This window comes from Tyto alba, unplaced genomic scaffold (assembly GCF_018691265.1).
Source record: "Tyto alba isolate M040663 unplaced genomic scaffold, T.alba_DEE_v4.0 Super-Scaffold_41, whole genome shotgun sequence".
Lineage (NCBI taxonomy): Eukaryota > Metazoa > Chordata > Aves > Strigiformes > Tytonidae > Tyto > Tyto alba.
In genome coordinates, this window is record NW_024881317.1 from 8,977,581 (window position 1) to 9,001,820 (window position 24,240).

At 45.7% G+C, this 24,240-nt stretch overlaps 1 protein-coding gene across 2 annotated transcripts in view; it reads left to right on the forward strand.

The window, feature by feature from the left end:
- The window catches only part of ACAN (aggrecan), a 52,230-nt gene that overhangs the window by 19,083 nt on the left and 8,907 nt on the right, over positions 1 to 24,240 (forward strand). For both annotated transcript variants that reach the window (XM_032994357.2, XM_032994358.2), the window contains exons 2-12: positions 3,778 to 3,854; positions 4,388 to 4,759; positions 6,035 to 6,209; positions 6,773 to 6,900; positions 7,509 to 7,802; positions 9,559 to 10,071; positions 10,578 to 10,752; positions 11,176 to 11,303; positions 11,425 to 11,718; positions 11,881 to 12,072; positions 12,760 to 16,224. In XM_032994357.2, the coding sequence (XP_032850248.2) occupies positions 3,785 to 3,854; positions 4,388 to 4,759; positions 6,035 to 6,209; positions 6,773 to 6,900; positions 7,509 to 7,802; positions 9,559 to 10,071; positions 10,578 to 10,752; positions 11,176 to 11,303; positions 11,425 to 11,718; positions 11,881 to 12,072; positions 12,760 to 16,224 (5,806 nt within the window). In that variant the 5' untranslated portion in view covers positions 3,778 to 3,784. The remainder of the gene's footprint in view (positions 1 to 3,777; positions 3,855 to 4,387; positions 4,760 to 6,034; positions 6,210 to 6,772; positions 6,901 to 7,508; positions 7,803 to 9,558; positions 10,072 to 10,577; positions 10,753 to 11,175; positions 11,304 to 11,424; positions 11,719 to 11,880; positions 12,073 to 12,759; positions 16,225 to 24,240) is intronic.

Below are 24,240 nucleotides of genomic sequence, written 5' to 3' on the forward strand. Positions count from 1 at the left end.
ATTTAATCCTCAAGCAGGTATCATGAGTAAAGACTTAGTTACTAATGGCTAGGAGAGTGTCCTCTACCTAAAGCCCCTCCAAGTGCCTTCTGCCCTGGAGGGTCCACCCCTGCTCCCAGGACTCATGTGAACTTTGCTTTCCTATTTATTTTTTAATCCAAAGGATGAGAATAGAAGATATCCACTGGATATGTGGCTTTGGGATGATGCAAATAGAAATAATCTGAGTCCACTCCCTCATTCCGGGAGATAGTCCTCAGGTGATGTCAGGTTGGTCCATAGTGAAAGCAGTGACCTACTCTAGGAAGGCTCTGGATGCCCAGTCCCACAGTTATTGGTTCTTGTAGGAAGTATTCCTCTAACTAAACAAGAATATGCTTCAGAGAGTGAACTTCAGTTTCCCCCCAAAGTTTAAAGATACGCCAAAATGCAGAAGTCTGCTTCAAGTTTACTACAGTGCTTCATCTGTTAGCAGTGACCGGTCTATAACCTGGAGATGTTCCCCAAAATACAAGTTAAGCCCTTTTCCTTCTCCTCCACTGGCAGTTTACCTCCAAATCCCTTTCTGCCTGCCTGACATGGAGCCAGGGGATGCCTCACCTGTGTGGACTTCAAGCATAGCTGGCTGAGATTGAGCAGGGAAGACCATTAATTTTACAGGATGTCTCTTTTGCCTTAGATCTTACAAGGCAAGTAAAAAGTGTGTGTGATATTCATGAACATGATTATTTGTACTGCCTAGAGCCAGGAAAAATGAATATTAAAAGAGCAGATATCGAAAGAGTGATACATTCATAATCATGAATTTTAATGTCATAAGGGACCATTCTGGTCTGATCTCTTGTGGATGTAGGCCCCTTAAACTTCATCCTGTTACCTCTGCCTTGAGCCTGCTAACTTGCATTTGCCTGAGCCATATCTTCCAAAGAAGCCTCAAGACTGGATTCAAAGCTACCAAGGGATAGAAACTCCACTGCTTCCCTTGGCACCAGTTTCAATGATGCATCACCCCCTCTTTAAAATGTGGGCTTTGTTTCCCATTTGAGTTTCCTTGGTGTATGGGTCCTAGCTATTAGTTCTGATGATGACTTTCTGTTAGATCAAAGAGCCCTTTAGCATCAGCAGCTTCTGCCTGAAACAATATTTGTACACTGTTGTCAACTTCTCAGTCTTTTTTTGTGGGGTAGTGTTACAATAATTAGATTCAGGCTTCCTACTCTCCTCCCGTAAGGCATTTCCTCCAGCCATCAGACCCTTGCTGGGAGATATATTCTGCACCATCTTTTTCTGATATCCTTATACCAAACCCAGAGGTGTGCACGATATTCCCATTGCTTACCACTGATGCACAAAGAGGAATTCCTGTTTGGTTTTATGTCAAATGATAGCAGTAGCTCTTCTGAGTAATTGCTTTCTAGGACACAACATCCCATTGTCAGGCATATTCTGCATCCCTTATATAATTATATATTTTATTCTAATGAAATACAGTCTATTTGGAAATACATTGGATCTAATACTGACCCCTATAGATGCCCATTAGGAATATCTCCTTCAACATCAGTGTCCCTCAGATGGCTCCTTTCAGAGACCTGCCAGCTAGGCTTCTGCTAAACTATTTAAATGTATGTACTACTGGCACTACATATCTTCATATGATGGAACCCTGTGAAAGTCAAGCCTTATCAAGATCTAATTACGTTATGTTACAAGCATGCAGGCAGCTGTATCAGATAAACTTAGCATCATGCCAACTAAGAAAATCAAGTTGGGAAGCACCTGTTTTATATACAAGTGCCTCAACTAAGATTAATATTACACCTATTCCTCAGTGCTTAATGAATTGAAGTCTGTATCATATTTTCCATTATTTTGTCTAGAATTTTATGTCAGTCAAACTAGTGTGTATTTATGAGGATCATCATTGTATATCTTGGCTAACTACTGGCACAGTGCTTCGGTATTCGGGAGCTGCCCCAGTGCTCCAGTGCAGATTATAAATGAACGTCAGTGGGCCAGAAATTTACTCAGCCAGCTCTTTAAGGACTCTGGGGTACAGCTGTTTAGCCAAGCTGATTTCAGATTGTTTATCCATAGCAGATGGTGTTTCCAATTCTCCTTGCTTACTGATGAGCAGAAGGCACTTCACTGCCCCCCACAGCTCATCCTATGGGCACGGCCCCCTGCCATCATCTAGGTACTGCCTGCCAAACACTTTGACCTCTTCTGCAGCATGGCACTTGACTTGGTACTGGCCATCAGTAAAAGGAAATGGTGAAGTCAACTGTCACGCTGCAGAAGAGGTTCATAATACATTGTTTATGCAGATATCATTGCTAATGGGAGAGACACCCAAACAGACACACAACTCCATGGTTTCCCTCTGAGGTTGGCACTTACTGAAATTTTATTCCCAGGCCCAGCAGAAATTGAGATATGTCCATTTGATCTTGTTCAGCCCTACAGCTGCAAATTCAAACCTCCACGCTTCTCTGACAATGTGTTCCAGCCCTGTTTTGTCCCATTTTCTGCCAGTATAGGTGTCTCTATTTACTAAAGGTTTCACAAAGATAAGATTTTGTGATGTGTCAGGTTGAAATGAATGAGTGCATAGAGGTCAATTTTTTCATAAGTGAAAGGCTAATGCTGGACTGTACAGGATGAGGTTTATTTTTTGCCTTTCCTTGTGCCAGTGAGGTTATTTAATGGACTTTTCTGCAAGGTCAGTAGGTGTATACTCAGAATGCTCCCTGTCAGCTGAAGTCAGCTTGGATCTTTCTAGATCACAGGAGTTAAACAGCCAATATTTCAACAGGTGACCTCAAAGGAAACAACAGTGATTCAGTAGGTGTGGCCCTTCCTTCTGAGTCAGTGCTGAAATGTGACACCAAACGATGCTGTGTTGCCAGAGAACTTGGTTTTTATTTGAAATATTGAGTATTTGTGGCTATGTAGAATCTCATTATATTATCCTGGACGAAAATCCAGTTAGGATTAATTTAGTTGGCCTCACTGTATTGCTTCTGCCATGCAATGTCAGGAGGTTGCTCCTTTCCTTTCTCAAAGCCTTCAGAAGTAGTAGGTTGCTCTGACTAATTGAGGGATCCCAAGAGAAGATTTTTAGGGTGGAGTTAAAATGCCCAGAATCATATCCTGTGGATTTCTTGTATTAGTTCAGGATCCATTTGCAGTTAATGCTATATATGCTATCAATGCAAAAGTGTTGGACCAAAGTGTCAAAAACTTTTCTGCTACATAGAGGGCAGATTTCCCTTCACAGCATTTTAAGGTATACAAAATGCATCCAATCCTGAGATTGGCCCGAGACCAGTGCTGGCTTGGGTGGAGGACTGGTGAGGGGCAGCTCCTGTTCTGAGGCGAAGTCTTAGTGGATGTGATGGTCCCTCTTGAGTAAATACATAATAAGTATGAAGATCTGTCGGAAAATTGTCTTTCTGCTCCACTGGGAAGACTGAATCACAAGAGCGAGCATGGGAGAGCAATATAATAAGTGATCTATAATAACACTTCAGTCTGTTGTACATAGCAGAGCATCTTATTTGTTTGTCTCACAGACTCATTTCCTGAAGCAAAAGGCATTTTGAGACAGCATCCTTCCCCAAGGACCAGCTTTCACTGCCAGCCACATGTAGGAGCCTTAAGGGGCAGCTGAAAGCATTGCACTGCCCCGCGGCACCATCCGCAGCACTCAGCTCCCTACGAACATACAGCTTTCATAAATCCTTTCTCCCTGTTTTTTTTTTTTTTTTCTCACAGGTAAACTATGACCACTTTACTATTAGTGTTTGTGTGTTTGCGAGTCATCACCACAGCCGTCTCTGTGGAGCCCTCAGGTACGTGCCCCGGGCTGTGGGAAAGCGGGACTGAGCAATGTACTGCACTCTGGTCCCACCCCTGAGCATGGGCAGTAGCCAGAAATAAGTGTACCCAAAATCTGCTCCTCTATTTGGATGGCTGCTGTGCCATAGCTTCTCACTGTTCTTGTGCTTGGGGAGCCAGGGAGATAGCTCCAAGCAAAGACAGATATATGGGGAAACTAGGGGAATTTCAGCATTCCCCTTTTTAAACCCTGTCAGGTGTGGTCTTGTAGCGTGGGCAGCAGCTACACTGCAGTAGAGCCCTTCATTCCCCTCATTCCCACATCTAGCACTGGTCCAAATCCCAAAAGCAACCATGGTGCAAGGGTCATGGTTGTAACTTCCCTTTCTGCAAGGAATTTTCAGCAGACTAGACCAAAAAGGATAAGTCTGAATATGTGGGTACAGATTTGCAAAGCAGATATAGACATTGAGGCATATTGAAGCACTGGATATTTTGGATTAAATGTATTATTGATGTAACCATTGCTTTTTTTGGGAACTGGCAGACAGTAGTGATGGCCTGGAAGTGAAGATACCTGAGCAGTCTCCGCTGCGTGTTGTCCTGGGAAGCTCCCTGAACATTCCCTGCTACTTCAACATCCCAGAGGAACAGGATACCAGTGTTCTGCTGACCCCACGGATCAAATGGAGCAAACTCTCAAATGGGACCGAAGTTGTCTTGCTAGTGGCCACTGGTGGGAAAATCCGGCTCAACACTGAGTACAGGGAGGCAATCTCTTTGCCCAATTACCCTGCCATCCCCACTGATGCCACCTTGGAAATCAAGGCACTGAGATCCAACCACACTGGGATTTATCGCTGTGAAGTGATGTACGGGATTGAGGACAGACAAGACACAATAGAGGTCCTAGTGAAAGGTGAGATCCTGCCCTTGCTCTTTCCTCTCAAGATCTTACTGCCTGGCATGGGCAGAAGGGAGGAAGAAATATATGGGCAGAGGAGGTACTGCTCTCCCCATAGGCATAAACCCTTTCAGTCAGGTCACAGATAAGGCAATGCGTAGGTGAGCAGAAGCCATGAGCCAGGAATTTATTTTAGCAGGCTAGGACCAGACTAAACAAACCAGTAAAATGACTCATGGCAGGATATATGGCAATAAAATGACTCTTCTGGCAGAAGGTGAGTTACAGAGACAGTAAGACGACATCCTTGGCAGGAGGTGGTACTGGATGCACTGGACTATTGCTCAGAGGGGTGAAGCTGGAACAAGGCCTTTATAAGACCTTTTATTTCTTCCAAACATTTTAGGAGATGGGATGCCCTCAGCTGGAGAATAGGTCTGTTCTGGAAAAACTTTCCCCATCATCTTGCAAAGCCCATCCTAGTAATAGGTGGATAAAATAACAGAAGTTCACTACATCCCTTATGTTTCTCATGGTTCTTGCTTTCAGTGTAGGACAGTTAACCGGCAGACCTCTGCTACTCACATCCACTGGAGCACATATCTGACAACAGAGACTGGGAGTCCCCTCATCATCTCCTGGTGAATTTTCCTCCTGATTTAAAGCCTGCTCATGCCAGGCTAGGCTGTACAGATAGCCATCCTTTATAAATATCCCTGTTCGTCAAATAAATACGACTTAGATATGTTTGTATCAGATCTGAAGATTTTAAGTGTATATACCTCTTGTTATTGTTTTCTGGGTGTTTGTACAGTGATTGATACTCTGCACCCTTGGTCCTGAGCAGGACCTTGGGAGGTAGCAGTTTTCAAACCTGCACAGCAGCACAGCCCATGTTCTGCCTCACTAGCTGATTTCTGAACCATGCACTTAAAATGCTTCACAGACCTGTATCAGGAAAGTATTGAGTCCTTCTGACTGGCTGCGGGCTTCTGCCACTGTTCACACTACTATTCAGGTACTGGCTTTTAATGCAATATGACTTTGTTACAGCACCATGGGAGAGCAGCTGCTGTCCTAGGTCATCAGTGTGTTCCACAAGGTCCTGGGAAAGGAATCCATCAAGACACTCTTGGCTTGATGTGCTCAAATACAGACAATCAGCATAAATAGTTCATTGTTTCTAGTTGACATGTGGTATCTGTTCTTTGAATCCGTAACTTCTTTTTGAAGGAAAGGGGCTGGTTGTTCTCTAGCAGAGGTGTGAGTGATGGCCATTGTGTTTTCCAGGCATCGTATTCCACTACAGAGCAATCTCCACAAGGTACACCTTGAACTTCGAGAAAGCAAAGCAGGCCTGTATCGAGAACAGTGCTGTCATTGCTACTCCAGAGCAGCTGCAAGCTGCCTACGAGGATGGGTACGAGCAGTGTGATGCTGGCTGGCTGGCTGATCAGACTGTCAGGTAATGAGCTGTGGAGGGAAAAGGAAAGCCACGGCAGGGTTGTTAGGGGAGGGGTTCTGTAATGAGGCCACTGACTGACAAATGGGTGAGAAACAGTTGCTAAATATTGTAATTGCTGGTGTGCAGAGAGGAGGCGGTGGATTGCAAGTAATTCTCTGCCAGGGGGGAGTCTATAGTAGGAAAGCAGAGTGACCACTGTGCTCCTCAGCTGGTGGTGATAGTAGAGTGGACAATGGCTTAATCCTGATCTTTCATCCTCCCTGAATGAAACAGATGTTATGCCAAGATGCATAAATCTGGCTCAACCATTCTGAGCTGTGTATCCCCCACTGGGGAGGCACCTTGGCCTGAAGTCTTTGGCCGGTGTTCCCAGGGACCTGCTGTGCTCTGGACCATCAGAGGGAGAGCAGAACAGCAGATCATCCTTCCCCCTCCCCATAACCCAGGAAAAGCCATAAATCATCACACTGCACAGTGCTCCACAGCTCCCTCCCAGCCTCGCTGCGGCTGCCGGGGTCCTGACCGCCACCCCCCCCCCCCCCCATGCCCCTCCTCTCCCACAGGTACCCCATCCACTGGCCTCGGGAGCGCTGCTATGGCGACAAGGATGAATTTCCAGGAGTGAGGACCTACGGTGTCCGTGAGCCAGATGAAACCTATGATGTTTACTGCTATGCAGAGCAAATGCAAGGTGATTTGGGGCTTTCATTGTTCCTAGATGCAGTAAGTCAAAGCTCTGATCGTACCTAGACTGGACAACAGTAAGTACAGAGGCAAAGGGCCTAGAGGCAAGACAAGTTAAAGATGGAAAAGCGCATACCCCAGCAAGGCCAGATGTTCTCTATAGTCTCTTTGTTAGACCTTGGACAACTTTAATGTCAATTGACTAATGCATTACAGAGGGTGGAGTCCTTCTAACCTCCACCAGAGTCTATGCCATCTCTGTCTCTGTCTCTGGTCATCCATTTGAGCGTGTAATGTTCAGAGGTGTCCATCACCCATGCTTATGACAGGGTTCCATTGAAATATTTAGCACATCAGAACTGAGGTTGTCCTTCCTCTTCCTCTTGCCCTGTGGCTTCAGCTGGTTTGGAACGTTTTGCTTCCGTTTGTATTTGGTCTGTAAGACCCCCTTTCTTCTGGTCTTTATAGACAGTCACCAACGTGTGGTTGCAGTTCAGCTATAATACACAGGAATTTCCATCTTATCCAGAGTCTCAGGAGTGGGAAAGGGAAAGAAAGGGAATAGGGATCAAATTCTACAGCCAATTCCCGTGCTAACGGATGATGTGATTGCAGGTAAAGTCTTCTATGCCACCGCCCCTGAGAAGTTCACCTTCCAAGAAGCTTTCGACAAATGCCACAGTTTGGGAGCCCGTTTGGCCACCACAGGAGAGCTGTACTTGGCCTGGAAGGACGGCATGGACATGTGCAGCGCAGGCTGGCTGGCCGATCGCAGCGTCCGCTACCCCATTTCCAGAGCACGGCCCAACTGTGGAGGAAACCTGGTGGGCGTGCGGACAGTGTACCTGTACGTCAACCAGACGGGGTACCCTCACCCCCACTCTCGCTACGATGCCATCTGCTATAGTGGTGAGTGCATCAGGGCTGTGGGACTAAGCAATGTGTCTCTACACATCAGAAGGCAGGAGCTTCCTGGCCAGAGATAACCTCTTGCTTCTTTAATTTTTTTTTTTAAAGCAGGGGGAAAAGTAGGTTTGGCAAAGGAATTAGTCCCCCATTCATATCCAGGTAGGAAGCAGATCCAGAAAGTGCACAGATGCCTGATCTGTACAGGGGGGCCCTGAGGAGGTGGGTGTGACAGTGTAACACAGCCCACTTCTCTCCAGCCCTCCCACATCTTCCAGCTTTGGTAGCTCTCCTGGAGACATGGAGCAGAGCTCAGGTGCTTCATGTACAAGACTTTGAATGCTGGAGATGGAAGAGAAGGAAGAAGAGAACAGGTCTGGCCCTGAAGATGTATATGGTGCTGTGATGTGGTACAGATGTGCCTGAGTTTCCACATTGGGATAAATCAGAGACTGCAGCAGTCTGGCAATCAGAAGTGGGGAAAAAATGCACCTAGGAAGTTGAGAGCATCTCAGCTACTCCCTTTTTTTCCTAACTGCAGCAAAAAGGGGACAAAGCACAGTAGTACATGATCTGTTCAGGGCAACCAGAGGCTAGCATTAAATTAAGATTGCCATCTTTAAAAAAATAATAACAATATTTTAAAATATGTTTTGAAACCCCTTTGATACAGACCAATCGTGACCAGATGCATGCATGACCAGTGTGTCAGGAGACCCTTTAAAACCTCTCAGACCCCTTGGAGTTATCCAGCTACATGGTCAAGCTAAATACTGGTCCACCAAGCCCCAGCCTTCTGGTTATCTCAGGGCATGCATCTGAAACTGCTGAGTACAAACAGTCCTTGTCTGAGCATCTCTATCTAATTCTCTGAACCCCTTGAGGTCTGAGAGATACCGGATAAAATGAACTAGCAGGAAAATGGAACTGGAAATAAATAGAGCAGGGAAAGCAGTATTAGGGGAAAAGTTTGACAATGTCTTATTTTCTCTCCCTCCCCAGCTGAGACCTGCCTTGCTGCATATCCAAGATGTCCCATCCCTCCCTCACCTGCCCAGTTCTGTTTTATGTTGCTCTTTAAACCACTGTCCTTGCTGTAGGCTGACCTGCTCGGTGGCATGTTAAGCACTTTCTCCTACACCAAAGGGATGTGTCTTGAGCAGAAAAGTGATTTGGGAGGGGAAAGGTGGGAGATGTTTGAATGTAATTGGTGCAGCAGTTGGCCTTGGCTGTCCTGGTAATGGGGTTAGCATGTTTATATGTGATGAACTCTTAAGTTGTCACCTGGGCAGAGCAGGAGGAGGTCGTGATCCTGGTGAGACTTCATACATTGAGTGTGAAGACCCAGTTGTTTTTTTCCCACGGCTCAGACCTGCTGTGGAGGTTATCCAAGCTCCCCTCCGGCCACCTCAAATTCCTTGCAGCAGGCACTAGAGGTCAGTGCAGACTTGGATATGGGCAAGGTGTTCCCGGCAAGGAGAGCTGGGAGGGGAGCAGGGAAGGTCCTCCCTGATTTACCAGCTGTGGAACATGCCTCATTGCTCTTGCCTCTAACTCATGAACATGCCCTCGGTGCTGAGGTGTTGTAGAGATCCATACTGGAGGAAGGAAAATCATTTCTTTTACCAGACCATCATGATTTTCCTGCCTCTCTAAGAGCCAGCACACACCCAGCTTCTTCTCAGAGGCAGCACCAGTGCAGTACACCTTGCTAGACTGACTGTGTCCTCTCTGATTGTTTCTTTGTCTCCTGATGTAGTGGACGACATTGAGATTCCAGTCCCATGGAATTTCATAAACGAGACAGAAAGTGATCTGGGCAGCACTTTCACTGTCCAGACTGTCACCCAGACCGAAGTGGAGATACCTCTGGCACGCAACGCCACAGAGGAGGAGGCCCGCGGCAGCATTGCCACCCTGGAGCCCATTGAGATCACACCTACTGCCACAGAGCTGTACGAGGGCTTCACTGTCCTGCCCGATCTCTTCGCCACCGGTGCCACAGTAGAGACAGCTACCCCAGAGGAGGAGAACGTGACCAGGAGGGAAGTCACAGGGTTGTGGGCTGTACCTGAAGAGGTCACCACCACAGCCTTAGGCACTGCTGTCACCACTGAAATGGCAGAGGTGAGCTCAGTGGAAGAGGTCATGGGTGTGACTGCCACACCAGAACTAGAGTCTGCCTCAGCGTTCACAGTGGAAGACCAGCTCGTACAAGTGACAGCAGCCCCTGGTGTTGGTCTCCTCCCTGAGCAGTCCATCTCACCCACAGGTAAGTCACCAGGACTCCGAGAAGCCTAAAGATCGGTTTCTCCTAGAGGTGACCATTCATGAAAATAGCCTGAACTTCTGCCATCGAGGAGGGTATCCAGGTCCCTGGGGGTGTTCAGGCCTGTTAGGGGTCAGGGACAGGCTGAATGCCTCCACTACAGTAGGACAGGAGGGTTGAGGAGGAGGCTGTGGGCCACCCCATCATGTGCTGAAAAGGACTCAGCTGCCTAATCCTTTGGGCTGCAGTGGTCACACTCTGCACTTCCATATGCATCTTGCTCCAGGGAAGGGGAAAGTCAGGGTAGGAAGATCCTAGAGGAGAGCAAAAGAGATCCCCAGAACATCACCCTCATTGGCAGTGGAGCTCAATGAATGCGGCACCTTCATCAAAGTGGGTTTGGCAGGCACTGGTCCTTGCACTGTTGTTGGGAAGACCCTTTCTGGTCATTCATCTTGGTGGAGGGGGTTCCTGTATCTGATGTCTCACTACAGCTTCTCTTCCCTCAGGTGTGGTGTTTCACTATCGCGCTGCCACCAGCAGATACGCCTTCTCCTTTGTCCAAGCCCAGCAGGCCTGCCTGGAGAACAACGCGGTTATTGCCACTCCCGAACAGCTCCAGGCTGCCTACGAGTCTGGCTTTGACCAGTGCGATGCTGGCTGGCTGCGGGACCAGACAGTCAGGTAAAACTATATTGACTAGGGGAAGACACCTCTCAAAATTACTTTTCAGCCATGAAATTGAGGCTTTGCTGTGGTCTGCCCTGATACTCTGCTCATCAGCATCCAAAGCTTTCCTGACCCAAGGCTGCCTCCAGGCCGTGATATCTAGTGGCCAATAGATCTGCTCTTCTCAGCTTGTTCTACCTGTTTCCTAACCTGTGTATACATCCTGCAGCAGTGAGCTCCCCTAACATGTAGGAAAAGTGGAGGAAAGTTTGTATTTTTTGCCTCAACCTGTAAATGGACTTGTCTCCAAGCCACACTGAGGGCTCTGAGCATCTCTAACGGTGAAGTGTTCATGTCCTGCTCCCAAGTGCACTGAGGTTTCAGTCCAGGGTACATAAGGCTGACTTTGGGTCACCTCCTCTCTTCTTCTTTTGGTAGGTATCCTATTGTGAATCCCCGAAGCAACTGCGTAGGAGACAAAGAGAGCTCTCCGGGTGTGAGGTCATACGGCATGCGCCCAGCCTCAGAGACCTACGACGTGTACTGCTACATTGACAGGCTCAAGGGTACTTTCTCTCCCTTCCTCTGGGCACAGCCGTGGAGCAAAAACGTGCTTCACACCTCCACATCTACATGTGCACAGGTGGGATGCAGGGACTCATGCTTGTTTTCTCCCCCAACCCTCAGGCGAGGTGTTCTTCGCAACCCAGCCAGAGCAGTTCACCTTCCCAGAAGCTCAGCAGTACTGTGAGAGCCAAAATGCCACACTGGCCTCTGTTGGCCAGCTCCACGCTGCCTGGAAGCAGGGCCTGGACAGATGCTACGCTGGGTGGTTAGCTGATGGCAGCCTCCGCTATCCCATTGTGAGCCCCCGTCCCGCCTGTGGTGGGGATGCGCCTGGCGTGAGAACCATCTACCAGCACTACAACCAGACGGGCTTCCCCGACCCGCTGTCCCGACATCATGCCTTCTGCTTCCGAGGTACCTTCCCACCCTTTGAAGGGCATTCAGACCTGTCTCCTCGGGGAAAGGGATGTCATGAGGGAGGTTGGGCACATCGGGGTGCCAGTTTGGGCGAAGCACTTCACTGTCATCTTAGACCGTGAATTTTTGGGAACTCCCTTCAATACTTTTTTGTTCCAGCTCTGCCACCCGCAGAGGATGGGGTCACTTCATTCTTTGAAGAAGACGTGCTGGCAACCCAAGTGATCCCTGGAGTGGAGGGGGTGCCCTCTGGGGAGGAGGTGACTGTGGAGACAGAATTTGCCACTCAACCTGAGAATCAGACAGCCTGGGGGACAGAGGTCTTTCCAACTGATGTGTCACTGCTCTCAGGTGGGTCAGAGCTTCCCCATCTCCTGAGTCACACTTGGCTGGTGTTGCAGGGTTGGGACATTCCCAAAATAAAAGAGCTGTGTCCTTGCTGAAGGGGACTCCCTCTAAATCTAGACTCTTATCACCATATTATCAAACTCTGAGGCTGTGCACACAGGAGGAGCTACACATGTATGTTATTGAACTTCTGTCTAGGACTGAACTAAATGATCAGCAGACCAGCACACACAGCTCTGGCAGAGCACCTTACAAAATGTGTTGTTGTGTATCTGGGATGGGGAAAGTAGGCTAGAAACAAATCTCAGGCCATGCCTTCTAGGGAGGACAGAGCTGCAGTGTAGTCAGAGCAGCACCAAACTTTTTCTCTCCCACATTATCTCTGATGAAGCAGTAGATTGGTTTTGGCACCTGGGAATTGGTATCACTGTTGCCATTGTCCCATGTCAGAAGATTATATATGCTGTCAGATTCCCAGAGATATTTAATTTATAGTTGTTTAACATATGATGTTCATTAAAAAATTTGAAGGGACCAAATTATTTCTGCAGGCACATAGGACTTTGTGCCTTTATCCCAAAGGTATCAGTTTGGTGGTAAAGTCAATCAGGAAATTGTTAATAACTTCCTTAAAAAAAATAGTAAATAATTTTCCTATCTCATTCTCTCTGTTTTCTCTTTATTTTCCAGTGAGTCCACCTGCTTTTCCTCCAGCTACCATAATACCAGAGGAAACAAGTACCAATGCTTCCATCAGCAAAGTGTCAGGGGAAGTGACTGAGTCTGGAGAACCTCAAGTCAGTGGTGAATCTTCGGCATCCGGGTGGGTATCTGGAGTCCTGGATACAAGTGGAGAACCGACTTCTGGAGGTTTTGTATTTAGTGGAGAACACTCAGGGACTGGAGAAAGTGGATTACCATCAGTAGACCTGCATATCAGTGGCTTTCCACCTGGAGAAAGTGGGCTACCCTCAGGGGACCTGAGTGGCATGCCTTCTGGCACTGTTGACATCAGTGGCTTACCTTCTACAGAAGATGATGTATTGGTGCCTATTTCAAGGATACCAGAAACTAGTGGGATGCCATCTGGAGTGGAAAGCAGTGGGCTGCCTTCTGGATTTAGCGGAGAAATATCTGGCACTGGGATAGTCAGTGGCGTGTCATCTGGAGAGGAAAGTGGACTCACCTCCGGTTTTCCTACCATCTCTCTTGTGGATACCACACTGGTGGAAGTTGTAACAACAGCACCAGAATGGCAAGAGGAAGGAAAAGGATCCATCGGGGTCAGCGGTGAAGGAGATCTGTCAGGGTTCCCATCCACGGGGTGGGACACCAGCGGTGGAGCTCAAGGGTTACCCTCAGGAGCTGAGCTCAGTGGGGAACCATCTGGTATGCCTGAGCTCAGTGGGGAACCTTCTGGGGTGCCTGAGCTCAGTGGGGAGCTTTCTGGGGTGCCTGAGCTCAGCGGAGAGCCCTCCGGAGGTCCTGAGCTCAGCGGGGAGCCCTCCGGAGGTCCTGAGCTCAGCGGAGAGCCCTCAGGACTGGATGTGAGTGGAGAACCATCTGGAACACATGATATCAGTGGCCTGGTAGACCTAAGTGGCCTTACCTCTGGTATCGATGGAAGCGGTGAAGGCTCGGGCATTACATTTGTAGATACCAGTTTGGAGGAAAGGACAACCACCTTCTCAATTACGGGAGCAGAAGCAAAAGAGATTTTAGAAATCATTGGATTGCCTTCGGGAGGTGAAGATGCATCAGGCATGGTATCTGGGAGTTTAGACATCAGTGGTGAGACTTCTGGGCATGTAGACTTTGGTGGGAGTGCTTCTGGCGTGCTCGAGATGAGCGGACATCTGACTGGAGTGATTGACAGCAGTGGAGAAGTCTCTGGAGTCGATGTCACCAGTGGCCTACTGTCTGGGGAGGAAAGTGGACTCACCTCTGGCTTTTCCACAGTCTCTCTTGTGGACACCACTTCGGTGGAAGTCGTAACACAGGTGTCAGTTGTACAAGAAGTGGGAGAAGGATCATCTGGGATAATAGAAATCAGTGGATTTCCTTCTGGAGACAGAGGACTATCTGGAGAAGGGTCTGGAGCCATGGAGATTAGTGGGTTTCCCTCAGGGACAGGAGACTTCAGTGGAGAGCCATCTGGGATCCCATACATCAGTGGAGACGTTTCTGGAGCCACAGATCTAAGTGGACAATCTTCAGCAGTGACTGATATTAGTGGGGAGGCTTCAGGGCTTCCAGAAGTCACTTTAGTCACTTCTGACTTAGTAGAAGTTGTGACAAGACCAACAGTATCACAGGAACTGGGTGGGGAAACCGCTATCACATTTCCCTACAGTTTTGGCCCAAGTGGTGAGGCCTCTGCATCTGGTGAACTAAGTGGGGAAACATCTGCATTACCAGAAAGTGTCACAGAAACATCAACAGCTTATGAAACCAGTGGTGAAACATCTGCATTTCCCGAAACTAGTATAGAAACATCCACAACTCAAGAAATCAGTGGGGAAACATCTGCGTTTCCTGAAACTAGTGTAGAAACATCCACAATTCACAAAATCAGTGAAGAGACATCTGCATTTCCTGAAATTTTCATAGAAACATCCACAAGTCAAGAAGCCAGGGGTGAACCATCTGGCTATCCTGAAATTATCATAGAAACATCCACAATTCAAGAAGTAAGTGGGGAAACCTCTGCATTTCCTGAAAGTAGCACAGAAACATCCGCAAGTCAAGACATCAGTGGGGAAGCATCTGCATTTCCTGAAATTAGAATAGAAACATCCACAAGTCAAGACATCAGTGGGGAAACGTCTGCATTTCCTGAAATTAGAATAGAAACATCCACAAGTCAAGACATCAGTGGGGAAACGTCTGCATTTCCTGAAATTAGAATTGAAACATCCACAAGTCAAGACATCAGTGGGGAAACATCTGCATTTCCTGAAATTAGAATAGAAACATTCACAAGTCAAGAGGCTAGGGGTGAAACATCTGGCTATCCTGAAATTAGCATAGAAACATCCCCAGTCCATGAAGCCAGTGGAGAAACATCTGCATTTCCTGAAATCAGCATAGAAACCTCGACAGTCCATGAAATCAGTGGTGAAATGTCTGCTTTTCCTGAAATTAGCATAGAAACTTCAACAGTCCACGAAATTAGTGGAGAAAGTTCTGCCTATCCTGAAATTAGAATAGAAACATCCACAAATCAAGAAGCCAGGGGTGAAACAGCTGTCTACCCCAAAATTAGCATAGAAACATCCACAGTCCATGAAACCAGTGGGGAAACATCTGCATTTCCCGAAATTGGCATAGAAACTTCAACGATGCGTGAAATCAGTGGGGAAACCTCTGCATTTCCTGAAATTAGAATAGAAACTTCAACAAGTCAAGAAGCCCAAGGCGAAACATCTGCATTCCCTGAGATTAGCATAGAAACTTCTACAATCCATGAAATCAGCGGGGAAACATCTGCGCTCCCCGAGATTAGCATAGAAACACCAAGTCAAGAGGCCAGGGGTGAAACATCTGCCTACCCTGAAATTAGCATAGAAACATCCACAGTTCAAGAAGTAAGTGGGGAAACCTCTGCGTTTCCTGAAATTAGAATAGAAACATCCACAAGTCAAGAATCCAGGAGTGAAACATCTGCATTACCTGAGACTAGCATAGAAACATCCCCAGTCCATGAAACCAGTGGTGAAATATCTGCATTTCCTGAAATCAGCATAGGAACGTCCACAGTCCACGAAACCAGTGAAGAAACATCTGCATTGCCTGCTGCTAACATCAAAACAGCTGCCACATCTTTGGCCGGTGGTGAGCCTTCTGGTGCTCCTGAGAAGGAAATTCCTGATGCGACATCTGGAGCTGTGACACACTTAGTCACAGGCGTTTCAGGAGAAACCTCTGTCACAGATGTTGTAATTAGTACCAATACTCCAGATGTTGAATCAACACAGGCACCCAGGAACCCTGAAGAGACTCAGCTTGAAATAGAACCCTCCCCTCCCGCGGTGTTAGGACAAGAGACAGAGACAGCCGTTGTTCTAAACAATCCCCATCTGCTGGCTACCACTACTGCTGCCCTGCCTCAAATCTCACAAGAAGCAATAGATGCATTAGGACCCACTACAGAAGGTACTGTGTCTTCTTCTCGTATGGAAGGGAAGGGAGGGAGGAGGCATAACTGTCACTTTTTTGCTTCTTCTACAGCAGAGAACATTAACACAGAAGCAAACATTATTGTGGTGGGAACCCATAAGTATGTGGGGGTTTTCACAGGTAATGTTCGATAGCTCCTGTCTTAACAAATGACAGTCTGTGTTTGGCTAGGTAATGCAATTATCCAGCCACCATAACTGCATTCCCAGAAGCCTCCAGGACCTCCCTTCTGCCTGTCCATGGCAATTACATGCCCCTGGGGAGAGCAGAAGATGACCAGTTCAAAGGAAGCACCAGGAGATCCATATCTGGCCTTCCCGCACTGCCCCATAGCAGTAGGTATCAGTCACTCCTCTGAACTGCTGGTTTTGGTGGCCATGGCTGCACCCCAGCCATGATGAGCAGCCCAGTGGAGGTGGCACCTGCCAGGAACATGATGGAGGCATCGTCTGCTTGTGCCCCCCCAGGGTACCCAGGTCATCACTGGGACATAGGTGAGCTCTCCTCCCTGCGCTGCCAGAGGTGGGGGATTGTCAAAAAGTATTCTGTGAATGGTCATTGGGAGCTGCTGTGACCAGGTCCCTGGGTGTCATATAGCTGGGGAAGGCATTAGGACATTCACACTCCCTCTGAAATTTCTCTAAGCCATTGCTATAATCTAGAGAAAACAACAGTTTTTATTTCTCATGTGGAAACAAGAGCAAAGACAGCTCCACCCACCAGAGGCTTCCACCCTGACTAATGGATGCAGCTGAGAAGTTGGATAAGATGGGCTGCAAGTCCCTGTCCTGTTTTGTTTCTTTTTCTATTGACTTGCTGCCTGTATCTCTGAGTGTTTCACAGCAGTTGCTCCACAGTGGGAGGCTGGCCATCAGCAGCTTTGCAATGCCAAGGGGTAAGAAGCAAAGCAAGCCAGCTGGGGACAAAAATCTATGCTCTCAGCATCATCTGTGCCGAGTGCAATGTTTGCATTGGGCAAACTGCTCCAATCCCATTGGCACAGAGCACGGCCACCCTCTAGTCTGTGTCTTATACTGCTCTCTGCAGTTAGAATGGGCTAAATGTGTGACACGATGCTCAGAGCATCGGGACTTTTTGTCAGCTCCACTAATAAACACTCTTCCTTCCACCCTGCCCTCTTTGGAAATCTGACATTTTGTCTTTGGTAGGATCCCTTGCTGCCAAGTGTAAACAGACGCAATATTTAAATCTGAGTAAACATTTATGGTGAAAACACTCTGGTAGCTTTCTGACAAGCATCCCCTGAGCAGTGTTCAGGTGCCACGGAGGCATTAGGATACTGCAATGAGAAGAAAATGAGATGGGATGTTGCTGTTCTTGATGGTGGCTGCTTCTTGGCCAAGGGAGGAGCCTGGTAACACAGGATGTCCTGCCACATCCCTGGCCATGGCTTGGTTTCATTTTGCTGCAGTCAGGAGCAGGCTCCTGGGTGCAGGCCCCGTTTGAAAACCATCAATGCTTGTGCTCTTGTATGAAGGCCCTACATATGCTCAGTTCTCATTGGGCCACATGTTCATGTAAGACATGTTGTTTAAGTGTGGTACAAAATGTATGTGCAAAGAGATTTGCTCAGTTCCTTCTAGCAAAAGTAATATTAATTCCGCTCCCTTCCCACGTTACCTCCTGAACTGCTTCTTTCTAGTTAATTTACATTATTCAACATAGGTAGCTCTGGAGTCTGTAAAGGTCTATATGTGCAGGGCTTTGTGAAGCTCAGCTTGGTTCCTAACAACATTTCCATCCCCCAAAGTGTTTCAAATGAGTCACTACATTTCCCCCTGCATCACTTCTCTATCTCTGAGAAAACAGGTAATCACAAACCTTTGTTCAGTCCTGCTCATAACACATTTGAGGTCCTGTCTGTCTCTGCTGAGCAGCTGCCGAGCGGACGCTGCAGGACTGGGTGAGGGCACGTCAGGGGGCCATTCCCACAGCACTGGTCCAGGCTGGCATGGTGTCCACGGCTTGGCAGGGTGTTGCAGGAGTTACATACTCAAAAACCCTCCTTGCACACCTAATGGGCTCTGCTTTTCGGCCATGTCTGCTGCCATGCCCAAGCCTAAAGACAAAAACAAGCCAGCAAAGGCAAGGTTGAGGGGAAGGAAGGAAACTAGCCAGTGAGGCTCAGCAAAAAAAAAAAAAAAAAAAAAAATATATATATATATATATTGGCCCCAAAGTATGGTTTTATTTCATTGCTTTTTCTTTTTATAAATTATCCACGAGTCGATTGCCAAATTCTTCAGAGCATTTGTTAGCCAACATTCTTGTGAAGTATTTTGAAAGAAAAACCATGTGTTCAGCAGCTCATGTGTGAAGAAGCTTGAAAAATATTCTGAAATTGGAACATATGTATTTGCAAGTCACAGAGATGACGATGTAGCAGCTGCAGTTTCTTAGCAAGTGACAGGGAGAGGTAAGCAACGACTACATGAAGTTTAGTTGTAGACTATAAACTAGAGGTGGGCTGGAATACACGTGCATGGCTGGTGCTCCCACCAGGGAAGATGTTATAGGGTAAAACTTCTCTTTATTGGTAAGCTTCTTTACTACAGTGTCTCTATAGGGTTAAATGAAATCCTCATCAGTGTCTGAGGAAAGTTCATCCAGGTGGCAAGAAAGTGTATTGACTATGAACCTGCAACACCCCTGCAACAAGGCAAACTTATTCTAGAGAATTAGAGTAAAGTGATGACAAAAGAAGAAAAAATGATGAAAATTAATCACAGATTTCCTTTTTTGGGTCATTACTCCTTACAGTGCTCTAGGGACTGTGAACATGGAAAATCTACAAGGAAGAACCATAAACTGGAACCCAAAATGCCATTTCCCATGTTGTGGTTGCCTTTGTATCTGAAGCTTCCCAGTCTTGAAATTTAGTTCTTGCAAAAAGATCAATGCTTTGTGCTGTGCTCAGAGTTTGTGGGATGTAATGGATGCTCGTTAAGTGCAATTAATTTTGACTAACATTAAAGCACGGGTGAAGCTAGTTCAGTTTACAGAAGCAGTTTAGAGTGAGGATTACGGAGGCATGTGCCTGTTGCCCTCTTGTCCTTTTATTGAAGAGTTCCAGTTAGGAACAGCAGTCTTTTTAGTGGGATGATTTAAGAATAATTACATTTTTCTGCTCTGCTGTAGTCTCTACTTCTCTCTAAAAGCAAGAGCCAGAAGCACAAGAAGACTGAAGATTAACGCTTGGAGTGCCAGTATTTTTTAGTGTTTAACCAAATTGAAGGCTGCACATGCACATGTCTTTAGACAGCAATTTGATTCCTCCGTGAGGACAGGAACCCCACAAGCTTGAAGAATTGTCCATAGTCTTGGCTTCTTCACCCAGAGATATGCCAACTCAGCGAGTCTTTTTGCTTCTGGTAACATTTGAAGACAAATAATTATTAGCTGAAAAAAGCATGCTGACATTTCAGTGAAAGGCTGTGGTTTGGACCACTCTGACCAGTCAATGACTTAAAAACTTCACTCAAGTTGGGGGAAAAAAGAGAAATGTGCTGAAATGGCAGCTATTTATGTAAAATTTTGCTTTTCTCTGGTGAAATGAGTTCATGAAGTCTGCTGCCTATGGCCCCAACACAGCTGAAGGTTAGAATCCAAATAAGGAAATGTCTTGATCAGCTTTCTTTATTCTTCATGCCCTGGGAGTACAAGGGATAGAGTTTTGTTGGTCCAGATAAGATTATCACAGAAGAAAAAAGTCTAAAAAATGTTCACCTGATTCATAATGTTTTACATAATGTGGAATGAAGAGTATCCTCTCAAGAAAAAGATAGAGGTACCAGTCCTGGCTGAAAGACAAGAAAAAGCACAGACCATTTGTGTCTGACCAGATGATTTGATGTCTCCTGGATATATTGTCTATTTTGCGTCAGAAGTTTATTAGCTTAATTAAAACCTTTCTCTGAAGAGGCAAGTCCTTGACTAGTGTTATATACATGTCAGTTTACTTCTGCACATAGTATTTTGGAGGCAGAGATGTCCAAATTTCCTGACCTCTCCTTCCATGATGGACGATGTTGGACAAATCGAAGGTCCCATCAAATCAACAGGTTCTCCTGCAAACTTACTGTTCTCTAGATGAATATAGCTTTTTAAGGCTGTAGGAATATCTGTCCCTTCTGCTGCATGGAGGCTTTGGTTTAATTACTGTAGTTAATTATTTTAATGACTTAATTGCTCATCATAAGTCACTAGCTGGCTATGTGACGTTCAATGATAACATTTAACTTAAAATGCAAGGGAACTCCTTTCCCCAATTCCTCCTATTATTTTCTTGTAAGAGTCACCTTACAATTGCTCCGATGTTTTCCTTTGTTGTTTGAGCTATCAGATCGACAGTTCAAACTTCCCAGGAGTCTCTGAAAAGCAAATTTAATTTGTACCTGGATTATTTTTTTTTCCTCAGTCAGCAGAAGATAATTATCTAGCTGGTCTCTCGGTCCCTTTTTGGATAATTTTACTTACAAGGAGGCCTATAAAGAAGGGGTGAGGAGCACAACAGGGACTGTTGGACATCCTGAAAATGCATTGCCTTTCTGTCTTACCTTTTTCCTCTCTACAGAACAATACTAGGAGTTTAAAACCTAAGGTATATTTTAAACTGGTTACTCACAGCTTCAGTAAAGCTATACAATTTGTTCGGAGTTTGGATGATAGCATCCTCTCTGTTCACAAGCTGATTCTCCTCAGTAGATGTTTTAAGCACAAAGCTGACCTTGTTTAATAGGTATTCTTGCTCATGTTCCATACAGGCTGCCATTGAGAGAAATGCACAGACTGTACTGTTTTAAAAAGCGTTATCACTGTTCCTAGTACTGTCTTCTTAGCTTGGAATGAAGGATTTTAAAAGTATTTCCTTCTCACCATTGATCACTTTTGCATGCCATTTTCTTTCTGAGCAAAACCAGTACCAATCTATTTCTCTTTCATTTCTAAAGGATTTCTCTTTCCAATTTCCATGATCAAGCACAGCAAATTGTTTTCAAAGGCATTGGGAGAATACTTATGTTGTGTTTAGTTGCACCAAACGAAAATCGTTCTGACTAAATATAGTATGTATCTGGCAATGTAAAGGAAATCTTGGGAAGAAAATGGTGAAACAAATTCAAAGTTTGCATTGTAGCTATGTAACTCCCCTTCCTTTCTCCAGCCAACAGTTTACATCTTCCAGATGCAAGACCCTGTTTTCATTGGATATTTTGTTTTAATTGTTTTATTTAAAAAAAAAAAAATCTAGAAATTAGAGCTTGGGTCCTGTCAGTAGCAAAAAATAGAAACTGCTGTCACAATAGATTTGAATAATCTTTTGCAACTTCTGAGCAATATTAACTGCAGTACGAATCGTCTTGTAAAGAGCTGCTAATTTTGCATTAGCCTTAAGAAGGGAGTTTACAATATATTCTAAATGGGCTTCCTATTCTTGGCACCACAAGGCATTTTCTTCCCTGTCTTTGTTTTAGAGCTGAATCTCTTGAAAGCAAGGGCTGCCCGTGTTCTGCATCCCATGTCCAAACATTTGTCCTTTGTTAGCACTGGGTAATAATAGCAGTAGTATTGTCTTCTTGTCAGTTGATAAGCACTTGAGCGGCATCCCAAAGCAGAGCTGACTTTCTGAATGACTGTTCACCCAAGCAAATAAGTAGCTCATGACTGTGTAAGATCCTTGAGTGTCAAGGTGCCTGGCTGTGGAAGTGGGCACTCGCTTCGAGCTGAACAGAGCTGGCACACCTAATGCGCCACAGGCTTTTCAGATGGCTGAAGAGGTGTACAGTGATTTACTAACCTCATCTCACTCTAAACTATGTGGAAGTGGATACATTTACAGTATATAAAATGCTATGAAGAAAATAGCCAAGTGTTACATGATAGATAGGATTTTTTTTTTTTTACTGGAGTTCTCACCTCCCATGAATCCTGTGACTTAGGTGAGATATCCTAGAAACACACACAAATCAACTTGCCAAGGTTTCCAGAGACAGCAACACTGACAGTTTTGTCATTTAGAACTTAACCTTTTTAAAAGACCTCCAAGAACCAGATTTTCTGGGAGGACCAGGATCAACAACACTTCCTCCAAGCCAACAGACACAGTTGAGTTTCCTGATATCAGCTTGGTGAGGTGATTCTACACCCAGATGACAACAAGGTCACTGCCCCAACAGCCCAACGGGATGAAGGGGAAGTTTGGTATTTCATCATGTGTTTAAAACATCTTCTCTCCAGCCATTTGCAGTATGCTCCTGGGAAGAATACCTGTCTGTGTAACTTATATTTGTTGTCTGTTTTTCCAATGCTACCTACAAGTACACACCCTTTCTCTACGTGTCATATATAAAAATATATATGTATATGTATGGAGAGACATATAACATATATATTATATGCAGAGATTTGTTTTTACAGCATGTATAATATGTGCAATCATATTATATCCAGTATCTGTAAAAGGAAATTCTGTTCCAGGGTTATTTCCCAGCTGGAAATTTGTGGTAATGACTTTGCACATGTGTGCCTGTTCCCTCCTTCTCCAAAACCAGGGATGCAACTCACAGCAGGTCTCCTGCATCTCAGAAATGTTCTTGGATGCACCAGCTTTTAGTCCATGTGGCCGAAGACAGCTGAAGACTCATTATTCCCTTCTAAACGTTCTGCTTTAGCCTTTGTGTGTGCTTTGTTCCCACTTCTGTGGCATGCTTTCCACTCCATGGACCCTAACGGACAAAGGAGAGCCTTTCCTTACTTGTTCAGCTGGAGCCCACTGGAATCAATACAAACTTCTGCTGCCACTGCTGTTGGGAAGCCCAAGGGGCCTCTAGAGTTGTAATCATCCCTCAGGATACCTCATTTTCCTTTATGCTCTCTATCTTCTAGGAACTCCAAGTGTGACTAATAAGCAACAGTCAGCCAAGTTCATCTCCCGTCTTCTACTAGGCCCGTGATCCCTATTTTGTTCTGGAAAGTCTCAAAGTATTTATTAGTGTTATGGAAACAGGAATTCTCTTCATGTCGCAGTGAACAAAGAAATCCAGAAAGCATTCATGAGTATTTAGGAGGGCAATGCAGAGCAAAAAATCCCTTCTCTCCAAGAAGAATTGCAAAACTGGAGGAAGAGGTTCGTCAGCCATCTGAGGAATAATTGCATTGTTCGCAGTGATACAGCCTAGAATAAAGATGACAATCTTCATGCTCCAAAGCACAAATGGATTTACCATCCAAGGTCAGGAAGGATTTTCTCCATCACTTAGGCACATTACAGAACACATCAACATTTAGTTGACATATCAGACATTGGCCACTGAGTGACTAGACAGACACATGAGGTATAACACGCATCTGCTTTCATAAGTCTGGGAACACTGAGCAGCTGGGCCGTGGTTCTGCAGGGAGACAATATCCGACCGAATATACCCCAGTCAGAAGATGAACACAGACCCTGGGGAGTCGCTGCTCTGCTCTGGTATTTCCATAGCGAGCATGTTTATAATTTTTGAATGTTTTCTCACTAACCCCTCTCATCAACAAGAAGAGCATGGAGTGTTAGTCAGCACTTTTAAATCCTTACATTTCTTCTGAGTGTGAAAAAGAGAAAAGTTGTCTCGCATGAGGATCTAACCAGTCATCATTTAACCTAACCTGTGCGGATGTGCTCCCACTTTCTTCTTTAGTATTCCTCCTTGTTTCTGACTTGAAAGTCTCTAAACTCCTTCCATTCTGAATGACTCTTCTTCTGATTCCAAATCTCAGTTAGTAGATTTAAGGTTCAATCTGGAAAGATACTGGGAGAAGAGCTTTTACATCCATCACAAGCTAGATTTTACAATATATAGATACAAACTGGCTACCTGTGGCCCTCTTCAGAGCATCTATGCTTCCTGCCTTCTGCCCCAAGATGACAAGGGATGGAAGTGCTACCAAATGGTGGCAATTACTACTTGTGCTAATTAACAAGTTGAGGAACAT